At 37.6% G+C, this 14,259-nt stretch overlaps 2 protein-coding genes across 8 annotated transcripts; both read left to right on the top strand.

The window, feature by feature from the left end:
- Positions 1-131: 131 nt before the first annotated feature.
- Positions 132-7,265, top strand: LOC113742041 (rhodanese-like domain-containing protein 8, chloroplastic). 7 transcript variants are annotated; one of them, XM_027269726.2, is made up of 8 exons: positions 140-736; positions 1,289-1,342; positions 1,465-1,614; positions 2,984-3,146; positions 4,310-4,401; positions 4,977-5,080; positions 5,870-6,142; positions 6,785-7,265. In XM_027269726.2, the coding sequence occupies exons 1-8, from the start codon at positions 332-334 to the stop codon at positions 6,927-6,929; spliced, it is 1,386 nt and encodes a 461-aa protein (XP_027125527.1). In that variant the 5' UTR covers positions 140-331; the 3' UTR covers positions 6,930-7,265. The 7 variants fall into 7 exon arrangements, with proteins under 7 accessions (XP_027125530.1, XP_027125527.1, XP_071903533.1 ...); XM_072047432.1 differs by having other exon boundaries at positions 140-607; XM_027269728.2 differs by having other exon boundaries at positions 149-377.
- A 2,517-nt stretch (positions 7,266-9,782) lies between these two features.
- LOC113740655 (uncharacterized) lies at positions 9,783-14,190 on the top strand. The gene is made up of 4 exons (XM_027268197.2): positions 9,783-10,034; positions 10,467-11,457; positions 12,156-13,438; positions 13,537-14,190. The coding sequence occupies exons 1-4, from the start codon at positions 9,783-9,785 to the stop codon at positions 14,188-14,190; spliced, it is 3,180 nt and encodes a 1,059-aa protein (XP_027123998.2).
- The last annotated feature ends 69 nt before the right edge of the window (positions 14,191-14,259 follow it).

The raw sequence follows: 14,259 nt of genomic DNA on the forward strand, positions 1-14,259 counted from the left end.
AGTTCAAATTACTAAGAGCTCTTCTTCAACTCCATAAATAAACAAGTAAAAATTTGACCACGATTCTCAACTTGTCGAAATAAACAAACATAGTTAAATTAAATAGTGGTTTAGAGTTTGAAATTAGTTAAACTCGTTTATACCCTATTGGACATATTTCTCCCCTTGTTGATGGAGGACCAAATTTAGTTACCCCGAAAAAAAAAGGGCGCAAGACAAACCGCTAGGCCTTCCCCCACCAGGGAAAAAATGAAAAAAGAAAAACCAAAAAAGGAAAACGTTGAGGTGCAGAAGGGCTGAAGAGAGCAAAGCAACGCAAACACTTATCTTTATGCCTAATTCCCTGCAGCATTTTTTCTATGCTTCTGCTATGTCTGGTATAGTTATCTCCTCGACTTCTCAAAAGCCTAGATATTTTTTTCATACTTCCAAGATTTCAGCAGCTGCTACTTCATATTTGAAAAGTAGGAACAGGGCATTTCCTTTTTTGCCTTTATCTGGGTGCAAATTTGAGTTAGGATGGAAAAGAAATCGACCCTTTTCTTGGGAATGCAAAAGAAGTTTCGAGATTTGTGCATTGTCTTCTAATTCACAAGGCAATAATTGGGTAAGGGTTCAGCCCGAAAAAGATGAGAACTTTAGGGAAGAAGATATGTTTGTAGTGGTGAATTTCTATCATTTTGTGTTTATTGAAGACCCTCAAGAGGAAGTGTCAAAGCACCTATCCTTCATGCAGGTTTTTGCTTGCCAATTATCTTTTTCTTAAATTGGAAGTAAATTGATTTTCTGAAGTTGGTGATTAGAATGGTTAATGGGGACATGAATGTCTAATTATGTGAATGCTTGTGGCTCTGTGGAACTAATGTGAATTTAGTTTGTGATATTTAGGTTCTTTTCTGCAAACTTGAGATTTAGATGTTGGTTTTTTTTTAATGTAGCCTCTGAAGTATGTGGTGTGTTTTCACTCACAAGTAGAATTGCTGTTTTGATTGCTCCTTGTTCTGGGAGGTATTGATTGAAAGCTATACATTCAGCTACTTTTGGAGAGAGCAAGGATCATAAAAGCCCTTGAAATGTCTCATTCCATTTTTATTTAAGCGAAAACTGGAATCTAGGCAAGTGGTGTCATTGTATTTCAAATCAGTAAGAACTAGAGGGCAATGTATCTTCATCAACCGTGGAATGTAATTTTATCAATTTTATCTTCTGTTCTCTTGATTATAATCAAGTATGAATATCTTAGTCAATTAAGTAACTATTGGTCTTTGCACATCATTAATCGATTCAGGGTCGTAATATACACGGACGAATATACCTGAACGAACAAGGAATTAATGCGCAGGTATGCTTTATTATCTTGGCATTTCATTCTTAGCGAGCCTCTTGGACTTCACTTAATCCCACGGGGGGCCCCAGTCTTTCATTCTTTCTCCTATATTCTGCCCTGAGACTCCAATTATGCAGTACAGTGGACCAGCCAAAGATGCTCTTGCATATGCTAAATGGGTAAAAGAGGACCATAGATTTGCAGGTGTACTAGTTCAGATCTCACCAGTTTCAAATGGCCATGCCTTTCCCAGATTAAGGCTTCGTTATAAGCCTTCACTTGTTCAGGCAAGTTAGATTTTATGTTTCCGCCCTGTTCACCTTGTTTTTCTGTTCTTCTAATATCTTTGAAGTTTTTTCCTTTTATCTTTTGTGTTATATTCTTTTTTGCATTCTGTTTTTCTCGTAATGATAAACTACAATTGCAATTCAGTGCATTAAACCTCTTTTTTGATATGCTATCTTTTCTGCTTACATTCGACTAGTGCTTTTCACTAGAAAAACAAATCCTTTTAGTGAAAGTAGACCTTGAAATAGTAAATTCTTGAATTGGACTTTGACTGTTTAGCCATATGAGCTGATAGAATTCTGCTTATGAGTTTCTTAAAATTTGACTGATTCCATTGGTCAGAAGAATTGACTTTTCTTAAAGTTTGGCATCTTTTATTCTTGTGTCCAGGATAGTGCCGGATTGATTAGTAGGTTGAAATAGTTAACCATTCATTCCTTTCCCACGATAATAGAACATGAAATAGAAATAACGCTTTTTCATGTCACATGTTGTTAATAGGTGTTGTCTTTATGCTCATACATGAGGTGTTGGCTACTTTTTAGCTGTTGACAGCCTTGCTGACAGCTACATTGGTTTCATGTGTTTTTCCCATGAAGCTCCCAATTGTTTTCAAGGGGCGAGTTCCAATCTTGTTCACTGATCACTTCCTTAAATCATGATCATTGTGGAATCTTTTGTTGCAATTCACTGTGGCAGAGTTGAATATTTTTTCAGATGCTTGATTTTGTAGACATTAAAGTTACAAATCATAGTGGGTTTGTTTGGATAGGAGGTTATTTGAAATATTTATTTAGCAATTTTGTCCCCTTCAGTTACATTAGGCTTTAGCTTTTCATATCGTGTTCCAAGATTGTCTGACCTCAAAAAATTTTAAATTGCTCGAGTATATCCGTGACACCAATTACAGGTGATTTCAGAAATGTGTTACATAATTCCACTGTTTTTTTTTTAATTTTATATGCACTTGTTTCTAGTTACTCTCTTTACAGCTGTCTATTAGTCACACTTCAACCACAGTCTTTTCTTCATTTCCTGTATCGATAAAAGAACTAGTTTCTAAAGCCTAAAAAGGAAGTTCCTGAAGCAACTTTTTCCACCATGATTAAAGGGATTTCAAGTATAGAAATCACAAAGGTCATTAGGGTGGACTGTCAAACCCAGTTCCCTTTCAAAATATTCTTACTTGAAGTTCTGTCTTGAAAAAGTTAGTCCCAGTTATATTGTTAAGTAAAACATGGTTTAAGCGTGTCTATGAGGTTGTTATATTAATTTGCAGTTTCTACAATGAATGTGGTCCGTGCTTGTCATGTTTCCTGCCTTATAAATCTGAATGCATATTACTCATTTGTGAAGTTTTATCTACAGTTGGAAGGAGGAATTTCACATCTTCCTTTGCTTGAGCCCTCAATTCGAGCTATACCCCTCACACCATCCCAGTGGCGAAATAGATTAGAGGCATTAAATAAGGTTAATGATTGTTCCAATGGAGATCTCAATGGCAACTGTATTCTGCTTGATGTGAGAAATGGTATGTATTGCCATCAGAAGTTTACTTTTTTTGTGGAAATGACCTAATGTGTATTGTATTCTAGTAGAATGGACTGTTTCTTGTATTTCCACCACTCTATTTAACGTGTCACCTATCTGGCATGGTCACAAGTTTAGGATGATAAGTTGGCCCTGAGCTCTTGGAATTACTTCGTCAATTGGTACAAAATCAGCTTTATAATTGTTGGTATTGGTACCCCTTCCACAAAGAGAAATCAATTTCAAATTTGAGGAAAAATCACCTTGAAAATTTTCACTTGAAGGCCAGTAGAGCAGCCAAATTAGCCAGAAAAATAAGAACACAAATCGATTGAAAAAGGGTACTCATAGGCAAACACAGAACTGATGAAGAAAGCAGGAAGAGAAGGAGAAAGGAAGGAAGGGGGAGAAGATTGAAGTTTGGTGAAAAAGTAAAGGAGTTGAAGGCTGAGTTTTCTTGAAGAAGTGCTGAGATTAGTTTTGGTGAAGGTTAGAATAAATAAACATTGGTCTCAGATAACTGAAATTGACTCTCAAGAAGTCGACTTCTACATTTTCTGAAACTTATTAAGAGCAACAATTTTAATTTTTAATGAAAAAGACTATATGCGGGGAGATAACCCATAACATGAGGGGGCTAAATGATCGTTGAAGATCATGACCAAATTGTTGACTAGGCTGGTATGGGGATATCTCGTTGAAGGAAATTGACCTGCATAGATAGACAACTTAGTCATCAAACACTAGCAGAGAGTGGACAGCTTCATTAGGGATTTTCAGACTAGAATGATCGCAGCAAGCATTGTGCTTTTTCTGGAATAAAAGATGCTTTCTGGGAATGTAAGCTCATGTTGATGTAGTTTCTTTCTTTCCACTAAGCTCTGATCTTGAATCTTGAGAATGAGAAGTTGTTAAACAGAGTGATATGGAACTCGTACAGACTTGTAGCTCGATGTAAATAAATCTTTTTTCCAGTTATCTTCTGCAACCAAATAAGGATTATACTTTACCTTCTCCTCGAAATGCACTTCTATTTAGTTATGGTTGTCAGTTTCCTTCTCATGTCTGCAACAGTTGCATCCGTATCTGATCTAGCTCTTCTTATTAGCATTACTTTGATTTGCATCTCCTGCTCATTTTTGTTTGCGATATACTTGTAATCAGGTTATGAATGGGACGTTGGCCATTTTCAAGGGGCTCCACGGCCGGATGTGGATTGCTTTAGAAGCACTTCTTTTGGATTGTCTGACTCAATGGTGTAACATTACATTACCTTTTATTGGATCTAGATTAGTTTTCTACCCAGTTTTTCGTGTAATATCTCTTGCAGTGTTTACCTTTTTGTTAATAAGAGGTCTCAACTTTTAACTGATCAAATACCAGATTTCATAAAAATGTCTTGTATATTATATTTAGTATTTTCGTCCATGGACTGGTAAACTAAGTGGGTAGTATTCTTCTAGGTTAATCAATGACAATGTAACAGAATACAATTACTTCCCTTGGCTGCCTTTTCCTCTCTCTCCATTCTTCCTGGATTGTTGAGGGCTAGTGACAAATGCCTTGTGTCCCCCGCATTTTCAGGAATGGTACACTAGTTACTGCAAAACATGCCATGGTTATGTTTATCTTCTTCCCTTCGGAAGTTCCTTATCTGATTCCTATATTTCTTTTTTCTTTTTTTTTTCCTGTTGCTGTATTTGTTAAATTTGTTGACCACTGTTTGCCTTTTATTGGATAAAGTTTTATTTTTCTTTTGCAGTTGCATTTTGTTTCTTTTTGCATATTTCTAACACGAAAATCTTCTGTTTTGTTGACGGTTGTGTATCAGGTCAGTGAATCAGATCCTTTAGCTGCCATAGACAAAGAGAAAACAGATGTATTAATGTATTGCACTGGAGGTATTCGCTGTGATGTATACTCTGCAATCCTTAGGTAGACAACATATATTTTCATATGCTTTCTACTCTCTCTTTGCAATTGTGTGCATTCCTGTGTTCTTACCTATATCCCCACCCTACAGGGTTCATAACTACTCTATTACAGGACTTTGCTTCAGGAAAGGAATTTTGATACTAAACAGGACGAGCATACATCTTATAATGAATGAGGAATCTATTGTTTATTTCTTTGTTAAATTGTATAGTTACATGTATAAGCGGACCCAAACCATCAAAAATCATGTGTAACATACAGAAATGTTCCTAAAGGTCCAATGTGAATGAGATGATACTTAAAATAAATAAGAACTAAGAAGAGAGCAAAGATTTAGTCTAACTTAGAAGAGAGCAAAGAACAATAGTCACCACGAGTTTTACAGGTCAATATTGTAGGGGAACATCATATTAAGAATGTTTTTCCTATCACTCTCCATTTACATAATGATGATTATGTGCCATGTGCCCATATCTTCTCTGCTTCACAAGTAATTACTTATTCCACATATAACTAATGAGATTAGGAAGAGAAGAAAATTCAAGTTTTTTAGTTTTTGGAAATAATAGAATCGAATTGTGTTATTGGTATTCCGCTTTTGTCTCTGTATTTATATTAAGTAAAATGTGGGCCACACATGCCCACTCTTTACCCTTCACATGGAGGATCGAATAGATCATTACCTTAAGGATACCTTGTCGAATTATTACTTCTCTAAAAGCTTAGGCTGTTGAGAGCAGACTATGAAAATCATTTGACGAACTTAGAGGTCTTTTATTTATTTTGCAGAGGACGAGGTTTCAAAAGATTATATACATTGATGGGAGGGATTTCTCATTATCTCAAGAGTGAAGGTTCTGCTGGATGGGTTGGAAATCTCTTTGTTTTTGATGCTCGTCTTGCTCTTCCTCCTCCTGTATTCAAGCCTGAAGTTAAAACTGAAGCTAGCAAAACACAAGCTTTCCTGGATAACTCATTTGCCAAATGCTATATATGTGGTTCAAAAGTGTCGGAATTGAGACATCGTAATTGTGCAAACCTTGATTGTAACCTCCTTTTCCTGTAAGTTCCATTTCTTCATTGCTCAAGGATAATCTAAAGAATTATGATAATTTTTTATCTCTTGACAAATTCAGAATTAGAAAGATTTGTTTGATGAACCTTTTCTGTTAATGATCAGCGTGGTTAAAAGGTGTCCATAAATACTTTATTTTGTAAAATATGTTTGCAAGCTTACCTTTTAATGTATTGTCATTTGATGAATTGGTGTCTTTTGTTGATGCAATAATTGTTCTTCATCAAGTGCGAGTAAAATTTCTTTTACAATTGGTTCAAGATAGGTGAATGAAGGTGCAAGTTGAATTAAAAACACACATTGTACAGGCATTGAATCTAGAGGTAGTTTACAGTATTGGGAAGCGGAAATCCAATGGATCATTCTCAGCATGCAAACTGAAAAATCCATTGTCAAATCATCTTGCAATGTGATAACCAAAGTGGAGTGAGGTAATTGTCCTGAATGCTGATAGGTCTGAGGAGAAGAAAAACATATGTTATAGACGTTAGCATGATTCCAGCTTATCAGAAGAATTTCATGCATCTGCATAGTGTTGTTCTTAGGTGTTTTTCTTCAAACCCGAAGTTTGTTGTATCTGCCTGCATATACGTCATTAGCTGTTTACCATACTGCACTTGGTGTTTCAGATGCTGCATGGCCTGTGTGAACCAGTCAAGAGGATGCTGCTGTTTGAAATGCACATCTGCCGCTAGACTTAGACCAGTACTGCCTGGGCATCAAAGATACCAAAAATGGCATCATTATAGAGAAGTGGAGTTGGAAAGAAGATGAAGACTTGATCGCCCTCTAGCTCACAGAAATTTTCAACTTGGTTCTTCTTCAGCGATGCAATACCAACCGTTTTTTATTGTGGAGATTTGTTCTGGAGTACAAAATCATGTCAAAGCATGTCTGGCAGAGTGAGAGAGCTGTTGGTTGATTAGAAGACCCACAGCATGGCATTTTGTACAAAAAAAATTCCAATACTAGCGCTTTTGTTCTCAACCACCTGTTCTTGTAAATGATTAGAATTTTGTTTTTCTGGCTTTGAGCTATGAAAATGAGTTTAGCTGGATGTAAACAAGTACTGCAGTCACTGAATAATGAAAGTTTTACCTTTTCTGAAAATCCAATGGGATGATCACCATGGATATCTAACTATTCTAAAAATTGCTTTCAAATAAGTTGAAGAGATGGATTATATTCTTTTGACCAGTCTAGTGTCTTAGAATAGTTCAGGCCACTTGAGTTCAATGGTGGAATGGTACTGCCAACTCAAGCCTCAGAGCCTGTTGAATTTTCTTGTAGCTTGTATGGAAACAGTGGAAGTTGAATGATATGTTATCAAGCATACATACATATCAAGTGCTTTTGTATCATATGCATGGATAATTTTGTTCATTGGTCTCTTCCAAGCATGTTACTTTTAAGGAAACATAATTAAACGTTGAAGCCGTGGTTTTTTTTTTCTTTTTTCTTTTTTTTTTTTGTCTTTTGGGTTGAAATACAAGCCAGAAGATGTTTGTATATGCTATACTTTTTTACTTCTAGTAGATGTAATTTTGGCCTATAACTTACAAGCCAAGAAGATAAAATAGCGGTCAGTACCCTACAACTCCCCCAAAAAGAAAACACAAATTTTTATGGATTAATCTTTCTCACATTGACAGTATAGTATATACACTGTTAGCGTTGGATGAATAACAACTATGTAAAATTTAAATTTAAAATTTAACTTTTACACACATGTTATGAATCAAACGGTAATAGTGTATATACTGTCAGTATATATAAGATTTACTCAATTTTTATTTGATGAGGAAAAAATTGTGAGAAACCCAATTTGTAATAAGTGAAACATGGAGAATAATCAAAAGTCTCTCTCTCTTCATTGAGAGCCTTTCTCTCTCTTCATTGAGAGCTGCTCTCCCTTTTGGTGGGAGCGTCTAAAAGTTCTAACCTTTTCAAACTTTCAAACTTCAAATCCCAAAACTTCAAACTTCTAAACTTCAATGTCCAAAACAAAACATAAATCTAAACCAACCTCATATTCCTAATTAATACGCAGCGAGTTGGAATAGGCAAGAACTCAATACTACGAGATTGAGGATACTTCTGGGTCCCCAGTGTTGCAACTGGCTCAAAAGAAGATAAAGACCACAAGAGGGGTCCAGATGTGCATTTGGCTTCTGATGAGTTGTGTAAGCTTTAGTTTTATAGGCTCTAACAGGATGGATCCGTCTTACCTTGCTTTTTAGATTTTCATGTGCATTAAGCATTCTGCCTTTTCTTTTTACTTTGTTTCACTTCACTGTTAGGCTCTGGTAGTTTTGTTTTTCTGCTTTTGTATACAGCTCCAGTTAGAGACTTAGTGCTTGTCGGATTTGGTTGGTGGAATACCCAAGGATCTCTGGGTGGAGTCATGGCTGAGGACTTAGCTGAAATTTTAGGGAAGTTTGCGCTTTCCAGCAAGGAACTAGGAGGGGCTGACTTGGACAGAACTGAAATTAACTTAGGGGTAAAAGAATGTCAGTTGAGCCTTCTGGGGAAATTTAAAGGAGAAAAAATAGTCAACTACACTGGTGTGAAGAGCTTTGTTACATCAACTTGGAGTTATCCAAAAGACCTCAAAGTTGTTGAACTATGCCCCAATTTCTTTCAGTTCTTTATTCGGGGGGAGCAGGAAAAGGAAAGGATAGTAGAGGGGGGCCATGGATTATGGATAGTCAGATTCTAGTCTTGAACAGGTGGTTTGAAGGTATTGAAGAGGATGAAAGTGCTTTTAAAAAGGCCTCCCTATGGGTTCAAGTCTGGAATCTTTCGATACATTAGATGTCTAAGGAGGTAGGAAGAAAAATTGGAGTAGTATTCAATGGTGTGAAAGAGGTAATCATCCCTCAGACGGGTAGCAAAGAAGGAAGGCATATTAAGCTGCTGGTGGTAGCTAATATATCCCAACCCTTACTAAGGGGATCAATAGTTAAGGTGGAAGGTTCTACAAAATGGGTAAGCTTCAAGTACAAGAGGTGTCCAGATTTCTGTTACAATTGTGGAATTGTAGGGCATAGTGAGAGAAACTGCAAGAGACTGGTCCTTGTAGATAGAGGGCATTTAGAAAATCAGTATGGTACGTGGATGAGAGCTAGAAATGATAATAGAAGAAACTCACCTCAAAAAGAACAACTGGTCAGGAGAGCACCCAGTGATAAGCATCACTGGAGGTTACATAATGGGAACTGGGTTGAAGTGGTAAAACAAAAACAACTGGACCCTGGTCAGGGCAGCAGTGTACCATATATAAATCAAGGGGGTGCATTAAGCAATGCAGTGGAGTTACAGAATCAGGTTCTCAGAAAAGAGAAAGAGGAAAGTGTTATGAATAGCAATCCAAGTTCAGCCTCGAAGGCTATGGTAAATAGTCAGGTAAAGGAAGCAACCATTGTAGCATCTCTAGACAAGCTGAACATGGAGTCTGAGAAGGCAGAGGGAAGGGCTTTGAGGGAGCTCTCTGCCAGGGAAGAGGCCCCCGCCAAGTTGGAAATGAAGGAGTACTCCCAAGAAGTGAGCCAGACAGATGTAGAGATTAGTGAGCAGGAATTGGCTAAAGTAATAGAGAACTAGGAGGAAGGAGGAACAACTGAGAATATGCCAGGTGAGGTAACTTTTATGGACCTAATGGTTGAGGACAAAAAGAAGGAAGCTGTTACAAGACAAAATAGGAGATTGAAGAAACAACTTAGATCTCCTACTAAGAGAAGAACACCTCTGAAGGAGATTTGCACCAATACCAAAGACTCAGGAGTACAAGGTAAAAGGAAGTTTCAATTATGTGATGAGGAAATGGAAGATGCAGAAGGCAAGGAGATAGGGGGTAAAAGAAACAAAGGGTGTCTTGAGGTTTGCTATAATGTTCAGGCACAAGAGGGGGATGGGACTAGCCTACTCTGGGCCCCCAAACCTCAATGAAGATTCTGGTGTGGAATTGCCAAGGTGTTGGGACTTGGAAGCATCAGGACAATTGCCCATTTGAGGGAGGTTTCCAACCTCTTCTCCCTAAGTATGCTGTTCTTGAGCGAAATTAAAAATAGGAGTAGATATATGGAGCGAGTGAGAGAGAAGTTGAATTTCGAGAGTAGTTGTGTTGTGGAATCAATGAATAGATCTAGGGGCATGGCTCTGATGTGAAAAGATGAAGTAAAAATTAAAGAGATAATTAAAATGGCCTTTACTATAGAAGCTCATGTGGAAGACAGGGAGACAAAGACAACATGGTGGTTCATTGGTATATACGCAAGCTGTGACAATCTGATCAGGAAGAGTTAGTGGAAGGTTGTGAAAGATAGGAAAAAATTATGGGGAGAACAATGGATAATAGCCGGGGACTTTAATGACATTCTGTCAAATGAGGAGAAGTGGGGAGGTAGATGGAGAGAAGAGAAGAGTTTCACAGATTTTAACAACTTTATAAATGATAACCAATTGATTGACATTGGTTTTGAGGGGAACCTCTGGACGTGGAGTAACAATTGGGAGGATGTAGGAGAAGTCAGAGAAAGACTAAACAGAGGCCTGTGTAGTATAGACTGGTCACTTGTTTTTGATAAAGCCAAATGCAAACATGTTGACACATTTGCATCTAACCATAGCATGTTAATGATAGATACTAGGAAGAGGAAAAGAAGATTTTATTTTGACAAAAGATGGCTAAAAAGAGAAGGGATCCAGGATGTGATCAGAAATGCATGGGAAAAAGATTGTGAGGGATCAAGAATGTTTAGGGTCAAATGCAAAATCAGAAACTGCAGAATTGAGTTATTAAAGTGGAAAAATAACTCCAACTGTAATGCTAAAAAGAAGATCATTCAAATCAAAAGTCAGTTGGAGAAGCTTCAGTCTAGCACTCATTATGGCACCAGGAAAGAGACAGTGAGTCTGAAAGAGCAGTTGAAAGAGGCTTACAAGAAGAAGGAACTGTATTGGCACCAAAAAGCTAGACTAAACTGGATAAAGAAGGGGGATAAGAATACTAAATTCTTTCATGCTCAAGTCAAAGGAAGGAGGAGGAGAAACAGAATGTTGAATCTGCAAAGGGAAGATGGATCTTGGACTGAGAATGAGCAAGAGTTAGGGGAGGAAGTGGCAAATTACTACAAGCAGCTCTTCACTAGTAATTGGAATGGTAGCCCAGAGGAGATCCTTAGAGGTATTCCATCCACCATTACGGCTAGCATGAATGATCAACTGGCTAGAGGTGTTGATGAAGAAGAAATCAGAACAACAATTTTCTCTATGTCTCCTGATACAGCTCCTGGGATGGATGGTATGACCCCCATTTTTTTTCAGAAATTTTGGTTTACTATTAAACATGAGGTAGTCCAGGCTATCCAGAACTTTTTTCATTCCAATTCCATGCCTAGAACCCTGAATCATACCTTAATATCCCTCATCCCAAAAATTAAAGATCCTGTCAATCTGAAGCATTATAGGCCTATTAGCTTGTGTAATGTGCTTTATAAAGTGATATCCAAAATACTGGCTAATAGGCTTAAAGTTATGTTAAATATCTGTATTAGTAAAATCCAATCTGCTTTCATTCCTGGTAGACAGATCCTAGACAATGTTATCTTAGCTCATGAATACATGCATTTCCTGAAAAATAAAAGGCAAGGAAAAGAGGGATATATGGCTGTTAAGCTAGATATGTCTAAAACTTAAGATAGAGTGGAATGGCATTTTTTGAGGGCCATGATGCAAAAAATGGGTTTTAGTAGCAGGTGGATTAGCTGGATTATGAAATGTGTTGAATCAGTCTCTTATTCTTTCAATATTAATCGTGAGGCTAAGGAATATATTGTACCAGAAAGAGAAATAAGACAGGGTGATCCTCTCTCACCCTATCTCTTCCTATGTGTTTAGAAGGCTTCTCAAATCTGCTGAAAAGAGCTGAAGAGGAAAAGAAGATTTATGGACTCAAAATCAGTAGAAATGGGCCTAGACTAACACATTTATTTTTTGCAGATGACTCATTAATTTTCTGTAAAGCAAACACCAAACAAACTGAGGAGTTGAGGAGGATCCTGGTGGCATATGAAAAGAGCTCTGGACAGTTGATCAATCTGGAAAAGTCTTCTGTCTTCTTCAGCAAAAATATGGATCATGGTAAAAAGCTAGAAGTATGCTGCAGACTGGGGAATATCCAGATGGTCAACCAAGGCAAATACCTGGGGCTACCAATGGTGATAACAAGGACAAAGGACCAAATCTTTGGATTCATCAGAGACAACATTAAAAAGAATTTTGGAAGCTGGAAGCAGAGATTGCTAAGTCAAGCAGGGAAGGAGGTCTTGTTAAAAGCAATGACTATAGCAATGCCAACTTATACTATGTCATGCTTTAAACTACCTCTGAAACTGTGCAAAGAGATCAGTGCACTAATGGCAAGCTACTGGTGGGGAGACACTAATGGAAAGGAGAAGATGCATCAATGCTCCTGGAAGAGAATATCCCAAAACAAGAACCAGGGAGGACTTGGGTTCAAAGACCTGGTCAATTTTAACAGAGCCTTGCTTGGTAAGCAAATTTGGAGATTACTTGTAAATCCAAACTTGCTTATCTCCAAGGTTCTGAAAGCAAAATACTACCCTACTGGCTCCTTCTTTAATTGCAAGTGTCCACAGAATGCTTCATGGATCTGGCAGAGCCTAATGGGAGCTAAACAGTTTGTTGAGGAGGGCACCTGGAGGAAAATTGGAAATGGTTGTAAGACAGATATCTGGGAGGACAAGTGGATAATTGGAAACAAAGAAGGAAGGCCCTCAACACCCAAACCTCCAGAATGCAAAGTGCAGAAAGTTCAAGACTTAATCATTCAGAAGAGGTGGAATAGAGTGGAAGTGTTCAGAACGTTTAATAGTGAGGATGCAGAAAGAATCCTAAGCATTCCTATCAGCTTAGCAGGAAAGGAGGACAATAATTTCTGGATACACTCTCCTACAGGGCAGTACAAAGTGAGTACAAGATACAAGGTACGTATGAAAGAGAAGGAAACACAAGAAAAGGTTGGCTATAAGGGTGCTGGTCCTAGTACACATAATGCAGCAAAACAGATGTGGTCTTGCCTATGGAAACTAAACATCAAACAGAAACTGAAGACCTTCATGTGGAAATGCATCAATAATTCTCTCTCAGTCAAGGAAGTAATCTTTAGTAGGACTAAGAAAGAAGATCCCATCTATAAAGCATGTGGTGAAGGGGTAGAGACGGTGAAACATATGTTGTTGAACTGTAGACAGGCTAAGCAGGTATGGCATATAGCACCAATACAATGGGGGGTGCTAAGGATAAACAAGGCTGTTTTAAGGCCTGGTGGACTGAAATTACAAGAGCTAAATCTAGGCAGGATGGTGAAGAACACCTTGGTCTAACAGTTAACATCTTGTGGCAAGTATGGAAAAGCAGAAATGAGTGGGAATTCAACAACAAACAAAGGCATGCAATGACAACAATAAAAAAAGCTCAAGAAGAATGGATGGAGTTCTGCGAAGCCTACAAACAGAAGGAGCAAGTGAGCACAGCAGAAACAACTGCTAACCAAATGCCAAGGATAGAAGAAGAGAATGCAGAGGTGATCCAAGTTAAGATTGCTGCACTAAGCAAACCGAACAGTAAAGAGGTTGGCATAGGTGTGACTACTATGACTGAAGGAAATGTTATTGTTGCAGCTTGGGCTATACATGAAAAAAGCTACAATTGTCCACAATTGGACGAGGCTGAGGCTATCAAGATAGTTATGAGTAAATTAGTTGTCAAAGGCTGGAGAAAAGTCAACATACAGAGCTGCAACAAACACCTACATCAGCAAATTAGTGCGACTAATGCATCAAATATCAAACTGCATACTCTAGTTGAGGATATTCTTAGCTTGAAAGCTTTGTTTCAAATGTGCTCTTTTGGTGTTATATCTAAAAATAATAATCATGTTAATACTACAGTTGGTGAGTATGCCTTAGGCATCATACATGATGAGGAATGGATCAATCCTCTGTGCTATTGAGCACTTTTTGTATAGAAAGAGGGGCCTTTGCTCCAAGTGTAAAGATTAGTTGATGATCAATATATTACT

Source organism: Coffea arabica, chromosome 4e (genome assembly GCF_036785885.1).
Source record: "Coffea arabica cultivar ET-39 chromosome 4e, Coffea Arabica ET-39 HiFi, whole genome shotgun sequence".
Taxonomy (NCBI): domain Eukaryota; kingdom Viridiplantae; phylum Streptophyta; class Magnoliopsida; order Gentianales; family Rubiaceae; genus Coffea; species Coffea arabica.

Bases quoted from the DNA above. Each gene is read 5' to 3' on its own strand.
- LOC113742041 (XM_027269726.2), top strand. From the start codon at position 332: ATGCCTAATTCCCTGCAGCATTTTTTCTATGCTTCTGCTATGTCTGGT. The intron at 1,615-2,983 runs GCAAGTTAGATT...TTTTATCTACAG, and splicing joins ATAAGCCTTCACTTGTTCAG to TTGGAAGGAGGAATTTCACA. The intron at 4,402-4,976 runs GTGTAACATTAC...GTTGTGTATCAG, and splicing joins TTGGATTGTCTGACTCAATG to GTCAGTGAATCAGATCCTTT.
- LOC113740655 (XM_027268197.2), top strand. From the start codon at position 9,783: ATGCCAGGTGAGGTAACTTTTATGGACCTAATGGTTGAGGACAAAAAG. The intron at 10,035-10,466 runs GTTTGCTATAAT...AGTTAGTGGAAG, and splicing joins GAAACAAAGGGTGTCTTGAG to GTTGTGAAAGATAGGAAAAA. The intron at 11,458-12,155 runs GTATGACCCCCA...TATTTTTTGCAG, and splicing joins TACAGCTCCTGGGATGGATG to ATGACTCATTAATTTTCTGT.